Genomic DNA, 15,605 nt, shown 5'->3' on the forward strand with positions numbered 1-15,605 from the left:
ACTCAAATGAATAAACTCTTTAAAAAGAAAGAAAGGAAAACAAAACAGAAGAAAGAAATTATCTCTCAAATATACCTACTTTTTCCTATTCTCACTGCTACAATCTTGATTCAGGCACACATCAAGTTCCCAAACTACCCCAGCATCATCCTAACCTGCCTTTTTGCATCATCTCTAGTATATTCTCCATAGCTATTAGGTGATCTATTTAAAATACTAACCTATACCATTCTCCTTCCGTGGCATATCCCTTAGGATGAAGTCAGTGAATCTTTCACATGGCCACTACCCCCTGCCTCTGGACTGCTTCATGAGCTCATCTCATGCCACTCTTCATTCTCTTTCTGCCTTCAGTCCTAAATCACTTTTTTTAGTTCTTCTCAAAATCTAGTAATTCTTACCTGATTTTTAAATCTCACCTTCCACCGGACTTGCCTGACTCCACATTACCCTCCACTTCATCTTGTGTGAGAACCATGATATTGCTGGACCTTCAGCTCCTAGCCCAGTATCTGGCTTGTAAGTACTTGATAAATATCTACTGAATTTGATAGAGGCATGAGGGTCTTAGCCTAGAAAAGAGCATTATGTAAAATTATTTTAATTGTAGCAGCTATTAAGTTTAAGAAGAACAGGGGTGCATTGGGGTGGCCCGGGTGCCCAGCGGTTTAGTGCCTGCCTTGGGCCCAGGGCATGGTCCTGGAGTCCCGGGATTGAGTCCTGTGTCAGGCTCCCAACGTGGAGCCTGTTTTTCCCTCTGCCTGTGTCTCTGCCCCCCTCTCTCTGTGTGTCTCTCATGAATAAATAAAATCTTTAAAAAAAAAAAAAAAAGAACAGGGCTTCTTTGGCTTTTTTTTCTTATATCTTTGCATTTTGCGTAGGTGAAGATGGTGGAACGTGGTTTCTTGATCTTAAAAGCAAAGGTGGGAATGTCGGATATGGAGAGCCCTCCAATCAGGCGGATGTGGTGATGAGTATGTCTACTGATGATTTTGTAAAAATGTTTTCAGGTGAGTTTTCACTTTTATTAATTTACTGATTGTTCAAGAAAAATTTAGTTCTAACTTTATTCCTTTCCAGATAATCAAGACTTGTGTTTACAGCAGTAGAATCTTAGTGGCTCTTGATGTTAAAGAGCACATAGTCTTCAGAAGGTTGTTCTTATTGTTTGGTACCTGATCTTACGGTTCCCTCTCCTGCCCCTTCTACTTCAGCTAACAAGTGGGAAGTAGAAGTCAGGATTTCCTTTTTGCAGGACTCAGAGGCCCATAAGATAATGTTGGGAATAGAGAGATAATTCAGAAGGACTCCTAGGTGGATTTATTTCTACTAGCTGGACTAAGATTGCCTTTCTAATAGGACCTGGGACATAGGAGGTGCTGGACTCAGCTGCACCTCATTTACTGAGAGTAATGTCATGCTTTGATCTTGCTGCAACTGTAATGGGAAACAGAGGCCCTCTCCTGCGGCCCCATGATTCTCCTTTCTGTGGAGTCTCTAGCCAAGAGAATTTTTGCATACTTTTCTATTCTGTCCATATACCCCTAACTGTGCTAGAGAATTTTAAGGATAATTTTTTCTACTTTCTACTCTTAGAACACTACAAATGGTAATTGCGACATGCATTTATTAGAAATGACACTTTAAAGCATTATAATATTTAAAAGTTCACTTAATGATCTATAAATGTTATTCGTTCTTTGTTCTGTTTTAATTTTCATAAATTAAAGAAAACAGTGTGTACTCTGTGTCCTGTAGATCTTGCTTTCCAGTTGTAATCTAGGATGTTAGTGGCCTATCTGAGCCAGTCTGTGTTTGTTACTAATGATTGAAGTCTTCAACTTTTCCTTTTTTTTTTTTTTAAAGATTTATTTATTTTAGAGTGAGAGTCCGTGAGTGGGCTGTAGGGGTAGAGGGACAGAATCTTCAACCAGACTCCCCACTGAGTGCAGAGCCCAAAACAGGTCTCCGTGTCACAGCCCTTGAGATCATGACCTGAGCTGAAACCAAGAGCCGGATGCTTAACCGAATTAGCCACCCAAGCACCTGGTTTTTGTTTTGTTTTTGTTTTTTTTTTTTTTACAGTAGTATTAAATAATTCATGGTACAAAATCAGAAAGCATGCTTAAGAAAAAGCAAAATAAAAATACTTCTCTTTTTTTTTTTTAAGATTTATTTATTTTCGGGATCCCTGGGTGGCGCAGCGGTTTGGCGCGGGCCTTTGGCCCAGGGCGCGATCCTGGAGACCCGGGATCGAATCCCACGTCGGGCTCCCGGTGCATGGAGCCTGCTTCTCCCTCTGCCTATGTCTCTGCCTCTCTCTCTCTCTCTCTCTGTGACTATCATAAATAAATAAAAATTAAAAAAAATTAAAAAAAAAAGATTTATTTATTTTCTAAGAGAGAATGAGCGCATGAGCAGCAGGAGGGGCAGAGAGAAACAGAGAGAATCTCTAGCAGACTCCACACTAAGTGCGGAGCCTGACATAGAACTGTATCCCAGGACCCCAAGATCATGACCTGAGCTGAAATCAGGTCATGCCACCTAACTGACTAAGCCACCCAAGCACCCCTAATCAAAATAAAGATACTTCTTTATCACACTACCGAGATATCAACCATCACTTGATTTTGGTGTAGAGTCATATATATTTCTGCGAATATATATACATACACACATATGCTTATAAAAACAGGATTATGGCATTACTATTGTTTGGTAATCTTTTTCACTCACACATTATAACATCTTACAGTGTTAATAGTTAATCTTTCTAGTCATTTCTTTTTAAGATTTTATTTATTCCTATGACAGAGCACAAGCAGGGGGAGTGGTAGGCAGAAGGAAAGAGAGAAGCAGGCTCCCAGTTGAGTAGGGAGCCCAGCATGGGGTCTGATCCCAGGACCTGAGCTGAAGGCTGATGCTCAACTGACTGAGCCACCCAGGCACCCTCTCTAGTCATTTTCAATATTGTCTTTAGTGTGTTAGTATTCCAACAACTCTGGCTTCATAAAACTTAAAGTGCTTTGGACATACTAGATGCTCAGTAAATGTTGGCAAATTCACATTTTATAAATAAGTAATATTTTGAATTTAAAGATCATTTAAAATAAAAATTGTCAATTTCTAAACTGACATAATAATTATAGCTAATATGCATTGTATGATTACTATGAGTTAATACTCCATGTAATGCTTTAAGAGGAAAAAAAAAATTTTTTTAAGATTTATTTATTCATGAGAGACACAGAGAGAGACGGGGGTAGAGACATAGACAGAGGGAGAAGCAGGCTCCTTGTAGGGAGCCCAGTGCAGGACTTGATCCCGGATCCTGGGATCACGCCCTGAGTGGAGGCAGCCACTCAACCACTGAGCCACCCAGGCATCCCTATCTTTTCCATTTTAAAAAAATGGAGACTGAGGCATTGATAGATTGAGTAATTAACCCAAGGTCACATAGTGAAGAAACGTTGAAGCCAAAATTTGAGTCCAGGCTCTTAGGCTCATACTCTTTTAATCATTATGCTACTCTGCCATCCAAAGGTGAGTCAGATGACTTCTTTAATTTACATTTTATTTATGTAACATAAACCTATAATAATGGGCTTTCTATTTATGTCTTTCTGTGAATGTGCTCCTGGATTGATTAGGGGAAGTCAGATAAATGAGTAGCTAAAAGAAGAAAAGTATTCTTATAGCAACAGTGAGTGTGCGTCTGCTTTTTATGTCCTTTTGTTCCTACTCTTTATCCCATCTGCTTTCCTTTGAAGGGGCACAGTTTAAACCTTATATTCTAGTATGATTTCTCTCTTAAGAAACTATAGCCATTTCTGACCTAATTTATATAGTGGATACTTTATAAATATAAAAACTTTAAGCAACTAGTGATCATCTAAATCAAAATCTCCTTTTGGCCAGTAGAGGCCACTTTACCATATGGTAAAGCATTATAATAGAAAAGAAATAAATTGTATAAGATTACCTGTTTAGGGATGCCTGTGGCTTAGTGATTGAGTGTCCGCCTTTGGCTCAGGGTGTGATCCCGGGTTCCTGAGATTGAGTCCCACATTGGGCTCCCGGCATGGGGCCTGCTTCTCCTGCTGCTTGTGTCTCTGCCTTTCTCTCTCTCTCGTGAATTAAAAAAACAAAAAAAGGTTACCTGTTTAATATATTGGGAGGAGAGATTATATATAGGTTATTGTGCTTACTAGCTATTTTTTAAACAATAGTATTGAGGTATAATTTACATAGCATAAAATCTATCCAGTATAAGTATGCGTGATTTTTGGTAGATTTATATATAGAGTTGTATAGCCATCACTTACAGTGTATTTCCATCACCCCAGAAAATTCTCTCATGTCTCCTTTTTTTTTTTTTTTTTAAGATTTTATTTATTTATTCATAGACACAGAGAGAGAGAGGCAGAGACACAGACAGAGGGAGAAGCAGGCTCCATGCAGGGAGCCCGATGTGGGACTCGATCCCGGGTCTCCAGGATCATACCCCAGGCTGCAGGCTGCACCAAACCGCTGCACCACCAGGGCTGCCCTCTCATGTCTCTTTGTAATCATTCCCCATTTTTACCCTTGGCTAACCAAACACTATTTTGTTTTCTGTCTCTATAGATTTCTCGTTATGTAAATGAAATCAAGCAGTATATAGTCCTTTGTATCTGGCTCCTTTCACTTACCATAAGGCTTTGAGATTCATCCCTTCATGTTGTAACATGTATTAATAGTTCAGTTCCTTTTTATTGCTGAATAGTATTCTGTATGGGTATACTACATATTATTTAATCCACTCACCAGCTAGTGGACATTTGCATTATTTCAGGTTTTTGGCTGTTATGAATAATGCTGCTTTGAGTATTGTCATAGGTGTATTTGGGTGGATGTATATTTTCATTTCTCTCAGATTCCTAAGAGTGGAATTGGTGGGTCATATGGTGAGATATATATGTCTTATATATACCATATGTGTATTGTATATATACACATACACCATATATTTGGAGAAACTACCAAACCATTTGCTAAAGTGGCTGTACTGATTTTACATTCTCATTAGTAATATATGAAGATTTTAATTTCTCCAGATTCTCACCAAAACTTATTAGTCTTTTTTTTACAGCTTTATTGACATATAAAACAGAATGACATATAAAACAATGATTTGATACATGTATATACATTGTTAAATGCATAATGTTAATCAAGCTAATGTGTCAGTGAATTAATACATTTATCCTACATAGTTACCTTTTTTATTTTTGTAGTGAGAACATTTTAAGATCTACTCCTATCAAATTTCAAATATACAATACAGTATTATTAAATATAGTCATCATTCTGTACATTATATCCCCAGGAACTATTCATCTTATAACTGAAAGTTTATACCCTTTGACCAACGTCTCATTTCTCTCTCCTAACCCGTGGCAACCACCATTTTACTCTCTGCTTCTGGATTCCACTATAAGTGAGATCACACATCTTTGTCTTTCTGCGTCTAGGTTCATCCATATTATCACAAATGGCAGGCAGTGTGTTTGATGTGAGAACCATTTTAGTGAGTGTGTGGTGGTATCTCATTGTGACTTCCATTTGTATTTCCTTAATGTTGAGCATCTTCCCATGTGTTTAATAGCTATTTGCATTTGATGAACTATTCATAACTTTTGCTTGTCTTTAAATTGACTTATTCTTTTATTATTAAATTGCAAGATTCTTTATAAATTCTAGGTGCATGTGATTTGCAAATATTTTCTCTCAGTCTGTCACTTCTCTTTTCATTTTCTTAATGGTGTCTTTTGAGTTAACAAAAGTTTTTTAGATTTGATAAAGTCAAATCCATCAGTTCTTTCTTTTATAGTTTGTGCTTTTTCCCCTAAGTATTTCATTCTTCTTTATGCTATTGTGAATGGAATTATTGTCCTTAATTTTATTTTTGAATTATCTGTTCCTAGTATACATAAATACAATTAGTTTTTGTGTATTGATTTTATATCCTGCAAAAAACCAGTGAAGCCATTTGAGCTTGGGATTTTTTTGTGGGAAAAATGTTAAATTATTAATTCAACTTATTATGTGTAACAATAGCTTTTATTTTTTAACAGCTTTATTGAGGAATAATTCACATACCCTGCAATTCATCCATTTAAAGGGTACAGTTAAATAGTTGTTAGCATATTCACATATATTTGCAACCAGCACCACAGTTGCTTTTAGAATGTTTTCATCACCTCAAAAAGAAACTCCATACCCATTAGCTGTTAACCCCATATCTCCCATCTGCATTCAGCTCTGAGCAACCACTGATCTACTTTTTGTGTCTAGATTTCCCTACTCTGGACTTTAATATGAACAGAATAGTATAATAGCGATTTTTTGTGACTAGCTTCTTTCGGCAAGTTTTTTTCTTTTAGCGTGTGTTGAAGTTTCATTGTTTTATTTTATTATTTTTTTAAGATTTTATGTATTTGAGAGAGACACACACACAGAGAGCCAGCACAAGCGGGGCACAGAGACGGGCGGAGAGAGAGGGAGAAGCAGACTCCTCGCTGAGCAAGGAGCCTGACACAGGGCTTGATCCCAGGACCCTGAGATCATGACCTGGGCCAAAGGCAGATGCTTAACCGACTGAACCACCCAGACGCTCCAGGGGAGATTCTTAAGCAGACTCCATGCCCAGGCAGAACCCTGACTTGGGAATCAATCTTAAAACCCTGAAGATCATGACCTGGAGTCAAAATCAAGAGTCAGACACTTAGCCAACTGAAACACCCAGGCACCCCAGAGGGTTGGGATTTTTTTGTTTTTGTTTTTGTTTTAAGGTTTATTTATTTATTTTAGAAAAAGAATGTAGTGGAGAGGGGCAGAGGCAGAAAGGGAAAGAAACTCAAGCAGACTCCGCTGAGCATGGAGCCCAATGTGGGGCTTGATCTCATAACCCCAAGATCACAACCAGAGCTGAAACCAAGAGTTGGACGCTTAACTGACTTCACCACCCAGGTGTCCCTGTTTTTATTTTTTTAAGGTTTTATTTTTTAAGTAATCTGAATATCCAGTGTGGGGCTCAAACTTATAACCTTGATATCAGAAATCACATGCTCTTCTGATTGAACCAGCCTGGTGCCCCTTTTTTTGAGAGTTTTTAGATTTAGCTCATGTATTTAGGCCTCTGACCCATTTTAAGCTAATATTCGTGTATGGTATGAAGTAGAAGCCCAACTTAATTTGTTTGTCTGTGGATATCAGTTATCCCAGCACCATTTGTTAAATAGATTAGTCTTTTCCCATTGAATGGTCTTGTCAACCTTGTTAAAGATCAGTTGACCATAGATGTTTGGGTTTGTTAAACCCATAAATAAAGGTAAAGTTAATATAGAATTACCACATGACCAAGCATTTTCCACTCCTATATTCAAAAGAAAATAGATATTCAAATATGTGTATATACATGCTCATAGCAGCACTATTCACAGTAGTCAAAAGGTGGAAACAACCCAGATGTCCATCAACAAATGGATAAACAAATTGTGTGTGTGTGTAATGAAATACTATTCAGCCATAGAAAGAAATGAGGTACTGATTCATCATATAATGTGGATGAACCTGGAAAACTTAATAAGTGAAAGGAGTCAGACACAAAAGATCCCATATTGTATGAATCCTTTCATATGAAACACTAGAATAGTAAATCCATAGACACAGAAAGCGATTGGTAGTAGCCAGGGCCTAGAAGGAAGGGAAATTGTTAATGCATCATGGGTACAGGGTTTCCTTTTAGCAGGGATGGAAATATTTTGGGACTAGACAGAGGTGATAGTTGTATGACATTGTGACTCCACTTAAGTGCTACTGAATTGTTCACTTTATTTCTTTTAAAGATTTATTTATTTATTTATTCATGATAGACATAGAGAGAGGGAGAGGCAGAGACACAGGCAGAGGAAGAAGCAGGCTCCATGACTGGGAACCCAACGCGGAACTCGATCCCGGGTCTCCAGGATCGTAACCTGGGCCAAAGGCAGGCACCAAACCACTGAGCCACCCAGGGATCCCCAATTGTTCACTTTAAAATGGTTAATTTTATGTCATAAATTTCCCTTCATGTTTTAGAGTACATATTTTTATTTTATTGAAAAAATTTTTAAGTTATCTCTACACCCAACGTGGAGTTCGAAATCTCAACCCCAAGATCAAGAGTTACACACTCCACTGACTGAGCCAGCCAATTGCCCAGAGCATATATTTTTTTAAAATGTTCTTTGGTCTTTCCCACTTCCACTTCACAGAGGTGTGAAGTCCTTCAGGTCTTTTTGGTATTTCTTTCATTATTTAACTCCATATTTTCCAATGTGATCACATTTCTCAATGTTAGATGTTTACTTACACTGTTTTGTTTAGATTCACTAAAGACTGATAGATAAGATTTAAGTTCTCTTATAGCACCGTGATTTTACTTTACTTCCCCCTTTCCCACCCTTCCAATATAATTATATCACCTTTTTTTTTTTAAGATTTTATTTATTTATTCATGAGAGACACACAGAAGAGAGAGGCAGAGACACAGGCAGAGGGAGAAGCAGACTCCCTGCAGGGAACCTGACGTGGGACTCGATCCCGGGACCCTGGGATCGCGACCTGAGCCAAAGGCAGACACTCAACCACTGAGCCATCCAGGCGCCCCATCACAGACTCCATGCCCAGGCAGACCCATCACCATTTTGTTTTAAATCAATACTCTATGTTTAAATAATCATGATTCTGCTGTAGTTTTACCACTGAGTCAAATAGTAGACTATTACTAGGTTTTCTCTCAGAGAACTTTTTCCTGGATTTAAATAAATGTCCTATGCCCCCCCCCCCCCGCCCCACCTCCACTAAAATAGGTACAAAGAAACCAAGGGAAATCTTCCCATACTCTTCCCACAATTTTTTGATACAATTTTCCACTCTGCCAAATGTGTCAGATTACTTGTCAATCTACTTTTTTTCCTGGAGCTCTTTGTCTTGTTATAATAGATAGATAAGCTTATTAAGCTTGCTATGCAGCTGTGATCCTAGAAATTTTTAACTCTATGCTGAGTCTTTTAGTTCTTGTATCCCGTGTTCATTCTTGGTTTATTCTCTTTTGGTGGCACACATTCTCTCACATTCTCTAGTAGCTTCATGAGAAAGGATACATAAAAGATTGTATAAAACTATTTGTATTCAACCAACACATTGTTTGGCTGGGTAGAGATTTCTGGGTTGAAAGTTACTGTTCTTCAGAATTGTGGAGCCAAGGGGTGCCTGGGTGGCTTTGTTGGTTAAGTGTCCGATTCTTGATTTCGGCTCAGTTCACAATCTCAGGATTGTGGGATCAAGCCCCTTTCCCTGTTCACATGCGCGTGTGCGTGTTCTCTCTCTCTCTCTCTCAAATAAATAAATAGAATCTTAAAAAAAAAATCGTGAAGTCATTGCTCCATCTTCTAAAATTACTATTGAGATTTTGATTACTATTGTTTGTCTTAATCCAAAAGCTTTAGAATCAGAATGTTCCCTTTCTCTATAGTGGTTTGAATTTTCACAATGATGTAAAGTAGTGTGGTTTTTTTTTCTTTCATTTTCCTGGGTACTTGACGGGTTCCTTGGGAATACATCCTATATTATTTCTTTGAAAGTTCTCTTAGTTCTCACTTTCTGGAGAAAACATTCAACCTTTGATTCAATCTTTGATCACCTCTTTCTGCTATTGCATATCTCTTTATATTAAACTTTTTTACTTTTTGAGAGATTGATTCGCCTTATTTTTACCTTTCTTTTTTTTTTTTTTTAATAGTAAGGAGAAACTTTATTTGAAAAAGGTATTATGGGGCAGCCCCGGTGGCTCAGTGCTTTAGCCCCGCCTTCAGCCAAGGGCGTGATCCTGGAGACCTGGGATCAAGTCCCATGTCAGGCTCCCTGCATGGAGCCTGCTTCTCCCTCTGCCTGTCTCTGCCCCCCCCCCCCAAATAGATAGAAGATAGATAGATGATAGATAGATAGATAGATAGATAGATAGATAGATATTTCTGGAGGGTGGTGTATAGAGAAAGACTTTTGCAGTAGTGGGAGAGGGGCAGTAGCAATAGAGAAGATTGATTTCTGTGACCTGAAGATCTACAAGTGACTCTTTCCTATTTTATTTTATTTTATTTTATTTTATTTTATTTTATTTTATTTATTTATTTATTTATTTTTTTTATTCATGATAGTCACACAGAGAGAGAGAGAGAGGCAGAGACACAGGCAGAGGGAGAAGCAGGCTCCATGCACCGGGAGCCCGACGTGGGATTCGATCCCGGGTCTCCAGGATCGCGCCCTGGGCCAAAGGCAGGCGCCAAACCGCTGCGCCACCCAGGGATCCCCCTATTGTATTTTAATATTATCTCTCAAATTTTTAATTTCCAGGAGTTCACTGTTGTGGTCATTGTTTCTTCTCTTACCTGCCCCTTTCCCACTCACTGGATCCCATTCCATTCCCCTTCTCCTACAACTTTTCTCCCTTCCTGTCATTTCCTTGCCCCTGCCCCTTTAAGTCTTCTCTGTTTCTCCCTCTTCCCTGTGCTTCTGTTCTTCCCTCTTTCTCTAGCATTCTGTTCTTGATACATTGCTTTTCTATCTTCTCTTATCGATAAGGACATGAACTATGGAATTCTTTTTTTTTTTTCATTCACTTTGTTTTAGCGTTCTTCAGTGCCTGCATTTGTTTCCTCCAAATAGCTTTTATGTTTTTGGTTTTTTTGTCTCCATTTGATGTGCATTCGTCTTTATAGGGAAGGCTCCATAAAGATGGTGGAAGCTGTGTATGTGTGAGTAGGGCTTAGGGCTTGTGGACTGGTGGGTTTCACTGTAGGGTGAAGGACAGAACGCCAGTTTTCCAGCAAAAGGGCACCCAGATGTCACTGTTTTATCCATTTCTGGAGGAGCTATTCTGTTCTTTAAAGAACAAAAATTTTCCAGTATCTTCTATGTAAATGAAAATTATCCCTTAATTTATTATTTGTAAACTTGGGTATTAATATCACATTTCCATGAAATAATGTGCAGCTCAGTTTATGCATTAAAGAATTGGGCTTGATTCTTTCTATCCCTAAGCAATCTATAATGCTTTGTTACAACTCCTACATAGAATAATTTAAAGGTGTTTAATATCTCAACATATATAAATATGTTAACCCACACTTTTTTTTTTCCTGTGTGGCCGGGTAGAAGTTTACTAATATACCAGACAAATATTGTGCCTGCTGGAGGTATGATCTGTATATAAATTGGCATCATATAGCTCAGAAAACTATAAATATGAATTAAGGGCACCTGAGTGGCTCAGCTTGTTAAGTGTCCCACTCTTGATTTCGTCTCAGGTCATGATCTCAGGGTTATGGGATCAACCCCTCTTTAATTTTTCTGTTTGGGATTATATGCTATTGGGCTCCAGCTCCATGACCAGCACAGTTTGCTGGAAACTCTTTCCTTCTCCTTTTCCCTCTGTCCCTTCCCCCACTCACATGTGTGCTCTCTCTCTAAAATAAATAAATAAAATATTTTTAAAAAGAGGGGGAGGGCAGCCCCCGTGGCTTAGTGGTTTAGCACCGCCTTCAGCCCAGGGCGTGATCCTGGAGACCCAGGATCGAGTCCCACATTGGGCTCCCCCTACAGAGTCTGCTCCCTCTGCTTGTGTATCTGCCTCTTTCTCTCTCTCTCTCTCTCTGTCTCTAATAAATAAATAAAATCTTAAAAAAAAAAAACAACAAAGATTCAGACACACCTGGCTTTGAATTGCAGCACGGCCATATACAAGCTGTGTGACATTGGGCAAGTCAGAATCCTGTCTGAGCCTCGGTTTCCTCATTAATTCCACCATGTGCCAAACCCTGTACTAGCACTAGAATAGGAGTAGCAAATAAAGTTTCCTCCTTCCATGGAGCTTCTTTTATGTTTTATTAACTGCAATTCTGTTTTAATACTCATATTTTATATCCTGGCTTTTCTGTGGTTAAAATGCTGCTAACACATACTTTTGTCCATACACTATGTTTTTTAACTCTTTGAGGAACCTCCACACAGTTTTCCAGAGTGGCTGCACCATTTCACACTATGTTTTTAATGATAATTTCTTGGGGGATCCCTGGGTGGCGCAGCGGTTTGGCGCCTGCCTTTGGCCCAGGGCGCGATCCTGGAGACCCGGGATCGAATCCCACATCGGGCTCCCTGTGCATGGAGCCTGCTTCTCCCTCTGCCTGTGTCTCTGCCTCTCTCTCTCTCTCTGTGTGACTATCATGAATAAATAAATTAAAGAAAAAAAAATGATAATTTCTTAAGAATATTATATGCATTTACACCTTTTGATTTTTTTTAATCTAAACCTGAAATGTTAGAAGTTTAATGAACTATAACTGATTGAAAAAATTAACTAAGATAGTATTTGTTTACTATAATTCATCCGAGGGCCATGTATCCTTTATTTTTTTTCCCATGTATCCTTTAATGTGCTATAACTAGTATATGAATGTCCCATCTTCAGCTTTCTGGTATAATCTTTTGCTGATTGTCGTTTTTACATTATCTAGTATTATAAGATATTGTTAACATCTAAGTCTAGGAATTGGGATTCCCAAGTTACTGATAAAAAAATGGAATAGAAATTTGTGTGCTTCAGAGGTTTATAAAACTCAAGGAAGTTCTTTTTATAATGTATCTTCTTGAAGTGGTATTTCCGAAAGGACATTAATGGATGCTTCTCCTTCCCTCATTTTCTCATTTTAGGAAAACTAAAACCAACAATGGCATTCATGTCAGGAAAATTGAAGATTAAAGGAAACATGGCCCTAGCAATCAAATTGGAGAAGCTAATGAATCAGATGAATGCCAAGCTGTGAAGGAAAAAGAAAAAAAAAAAAATGTCGATCACTAAGCTAAAAAAATAAAAGTACTCAACAGTTAAAATCTGTTTGTTTTCTTTCCTCTCGTAAGGATATGCATGTTTGTTCTGGGAAAAAATACAATTTTTGTATCTGTAAGACTTGAAATTGTAATTAAAACAGCTAATTAATCAAACATAAGCTTCATTAAGTGGAATTCTAAGACAGTCTGCCTATCGTATTTTGCGAGTTTTGCTCTCTGAGCATAGATTTCATTCATTGTGGGAAAGGTATGATGAGCAATTTATCAGGTTCAAGCAGTAAAATTAGCTCTTTTCAACACTTCGCATATAAAAGGAGGTTAACCAGTTTTAATTTTTCTGTTTGGGATTATATGCTAGTGAAATCTTAAATGGTATTTTAGAGTTTTATATAGTTTTAAAAAAAGATCTTCTACAATGCATTGTCAATCACATAAACGACTTAATAAATACTGTTTGTGAAGACTAATGAAACAAAAACTTTTTCATTCTAACGAGCTTTACAAGTATGTTACCTATAGTAAAAATGTTATTAATGTAATTCAGCTAATTACAGTATGTATTGTCATGTTAAAGTGTGTAAAAATATCCTAAAATAAAATAATTTCTCCCCAGAAGTATGCACTTGGTCACAGTGTTTATTTTTTATTTTTAAAGATTTTATTTATTTACTCATGAGAGACAGGGAGAGGGAGAAGCAGGCTCCATGCAGGGAGCCCCGCGTGGGACTCCATCCCAGGTCTCCAGGATCGCCGCCTGGACAGAAGGGGGCGCTAAACCGCTGAGCCACGCGGGCTGCCTGGTCACAGTGTTTAAAAAAGAGAACATCAGGGGAATCCCTGGGTGGCTCAGCGATTTAGCGCCTGCTTCAGGCCCAGGGCATGATCCTGGATTCCTAAGAACGAGTCCCATGTCAGGCTCCCTGCATGGATCCTTCTTCTCCCTCTGCCTATATCTCTGCCTCTCTCTCAAATAAATAAAATCTTTTTTTTTTTTTTAAAGAACATCAGAATAGATGGTTGTTAACCACTGAATTGTACACCTCCCAAACTCATTTGATGAAATCCTAACACCGCCCCCCCCCGACTTTCCTTATTTAGAGATAAGGCCTTGAAAGAAGTGGTTAAGTTAGAATGAGGCTTTTAGGGTGTGCTCTAATCCAGTCTGACTGGGATCCTTCTAAGGAGGAAATTTGGAGATAAAACACAAGGGATACACACACAAAGGAATGACCATGTGAGAAGCAGTGAGGAGGCAGTCCATCTGGAAAGCAAGGAGAGAGGCCTCAGAAGAAACCAAATCTACCAAGACTCCTCTTCTCCAGAACTGGAAGATTTCTGTTGGTTTAGCCACTCAATCTGTATGGTATTTTGTTTTGGCAGCCGCAGCAAACTCATGCAATGGTTTGTCTGTCTTCTTTCGCTAAAGTTTTAAAAAAGTCATTTCCTTTCATTTTAATGTTAAAAATACTTGCTCACGGGACACCTGGGTGGCTCAGTGGTTGAGCCAATCCCAGGGTCCTGGGATCAAGTCCTACATCGGGATCCCTGCATGGAGCCTGCTTCTCCCTCTGCCTGTGTCTGCCTTTCTCTCTGTGTCTCTCATGAATAAAGTCTTAAAAAAAACTTGCTCATTGTAATTCCTTTACTTCTCATCTTCCATTCTCTAATATTACTGCACTTAATTCTGACATTTCCTAGAATCATAATATTAGAACCATTTAATGTCTGTTTTACAAATGAAACAGGATCAGAGAATGGGAAAAGACTAGCCCAAGGCCAAAATTAATAAAATCCCTATCCAACAAAAACCTCCCAGGATGTTAGCCTTGAATAGAACCCATAAAGACGTTACCTCTCCATCCAAGAAGCCCAGATGGATTGCTTTTGGTGTGGCAGCCTTACAACTCCCTTTGCAGCTGCCAGTCACTTCTAGCTCTGTGAAGATCCTGGTCAGGTGTTGCCAGCAGGCTTGTTTTCTACTGAAGTTTATTAAAGCTCTCTCTCTCTCTTTAAGATTTTATTTATTCATGAGAGAGACACAGGCAGAGAAGCAGGCTCCATGCCAGGAGTCGATGCAGAACTTGAACCCAGGACCCAGGGATTATGCCCTGGGCCGAGGGCAGGTGGTAAACTGCTGAGCCACCCAGGGATCCCCAGGGCTTCTCTCTTTTCTCTGCATTCTCCAAATGGTCTCAAAGCTTTGGGAAAATAAACTATTACGAGATAGGAATTAAGGGTTCTAGTAACTAAAACGAACTTGCTGGGGCACCTGGGTGGCTCAAGGGTTGAGTGTCTGCCTTTGGCTCAGGTCTTGATTCTGGGGTCCTGGGATCAAGTCCTGCATCAGGTTCTCTGCAGGGAGCCCACATCTCCCTCTGTGTCTCTGCCTCTCTTTGTGCCTCATGAATAAAAAAAAAACAAAAAAAAATAAAACATGAACTTGCTTACTAAGAGGCCTTGCGATATTGGGAAAAAATATTTTCACAGGGCTAGTTTTCCCATCTGTAATTGAGGGAGTTGGAATAGGTCATCCACAGCCCCTTTGCGCTCAATATTACTAGGAAGCACCAGTTTGGAGTGTTCTGTCAAAGGTAGCCACACCTTGATTCCTGAAGCCTTTTGCAACACCTCCCAGATGCCTTAATGAATTCACGTGTTCCCTTTCCATGGATCTT

The 15,605-nt window shown here is 38.8% G+C and overlaps 1 protein-coding gene across 4 annotated transcripts in view; it reads left to right on the forward strand.

Moving 5' to 3' along the window:
- Positions 1 to 13,548, forward strand: part of HSDL2 (hydroxysteroid dehydrogenase like 2) — a 61,786-nt gene extending 48,238 nt beyond the window's left edge. For 3 of the 4 annotated variants that reach the window (XM_025432783.3, XM_049091914.1, XM_025432784.3), the window contains 2 exons: positions 882 to 1,010; positions 12,793 to 13,548. In XM_025432783.3, the coding sequence (XP_025288568.1) occupies positions 882 to 1,010; positions 12,793 to 12,905 (242 nt within the window). In that variant the 3' untranslated portion in view covers positions 12,906 to 13,548. Of the gene's footprint in view, positions 1 to 255; positions 520 to 881; positions 1,012 to 12,792 lie in introns of those variants that run through there. The other variant, XR_003129959.3, reaches the window with a different exon arrangement.
- The last annotated feature ends 2,057 nt before the right edge of the window (positions 13,549 to 15,605 follow it).

Source organism: Canis lupus, chromosome 11, assembly GCF_003254725.2.
Source record: "Canis lupus dingo isolate Sandy chromosome 11, ASM325472v2, whole genome shotgun sequence".
NCBI lineage: Eukaryota > Metazoa > Chordata > Mammalia > Carnivora > Canidae > Canis > Canis lupus.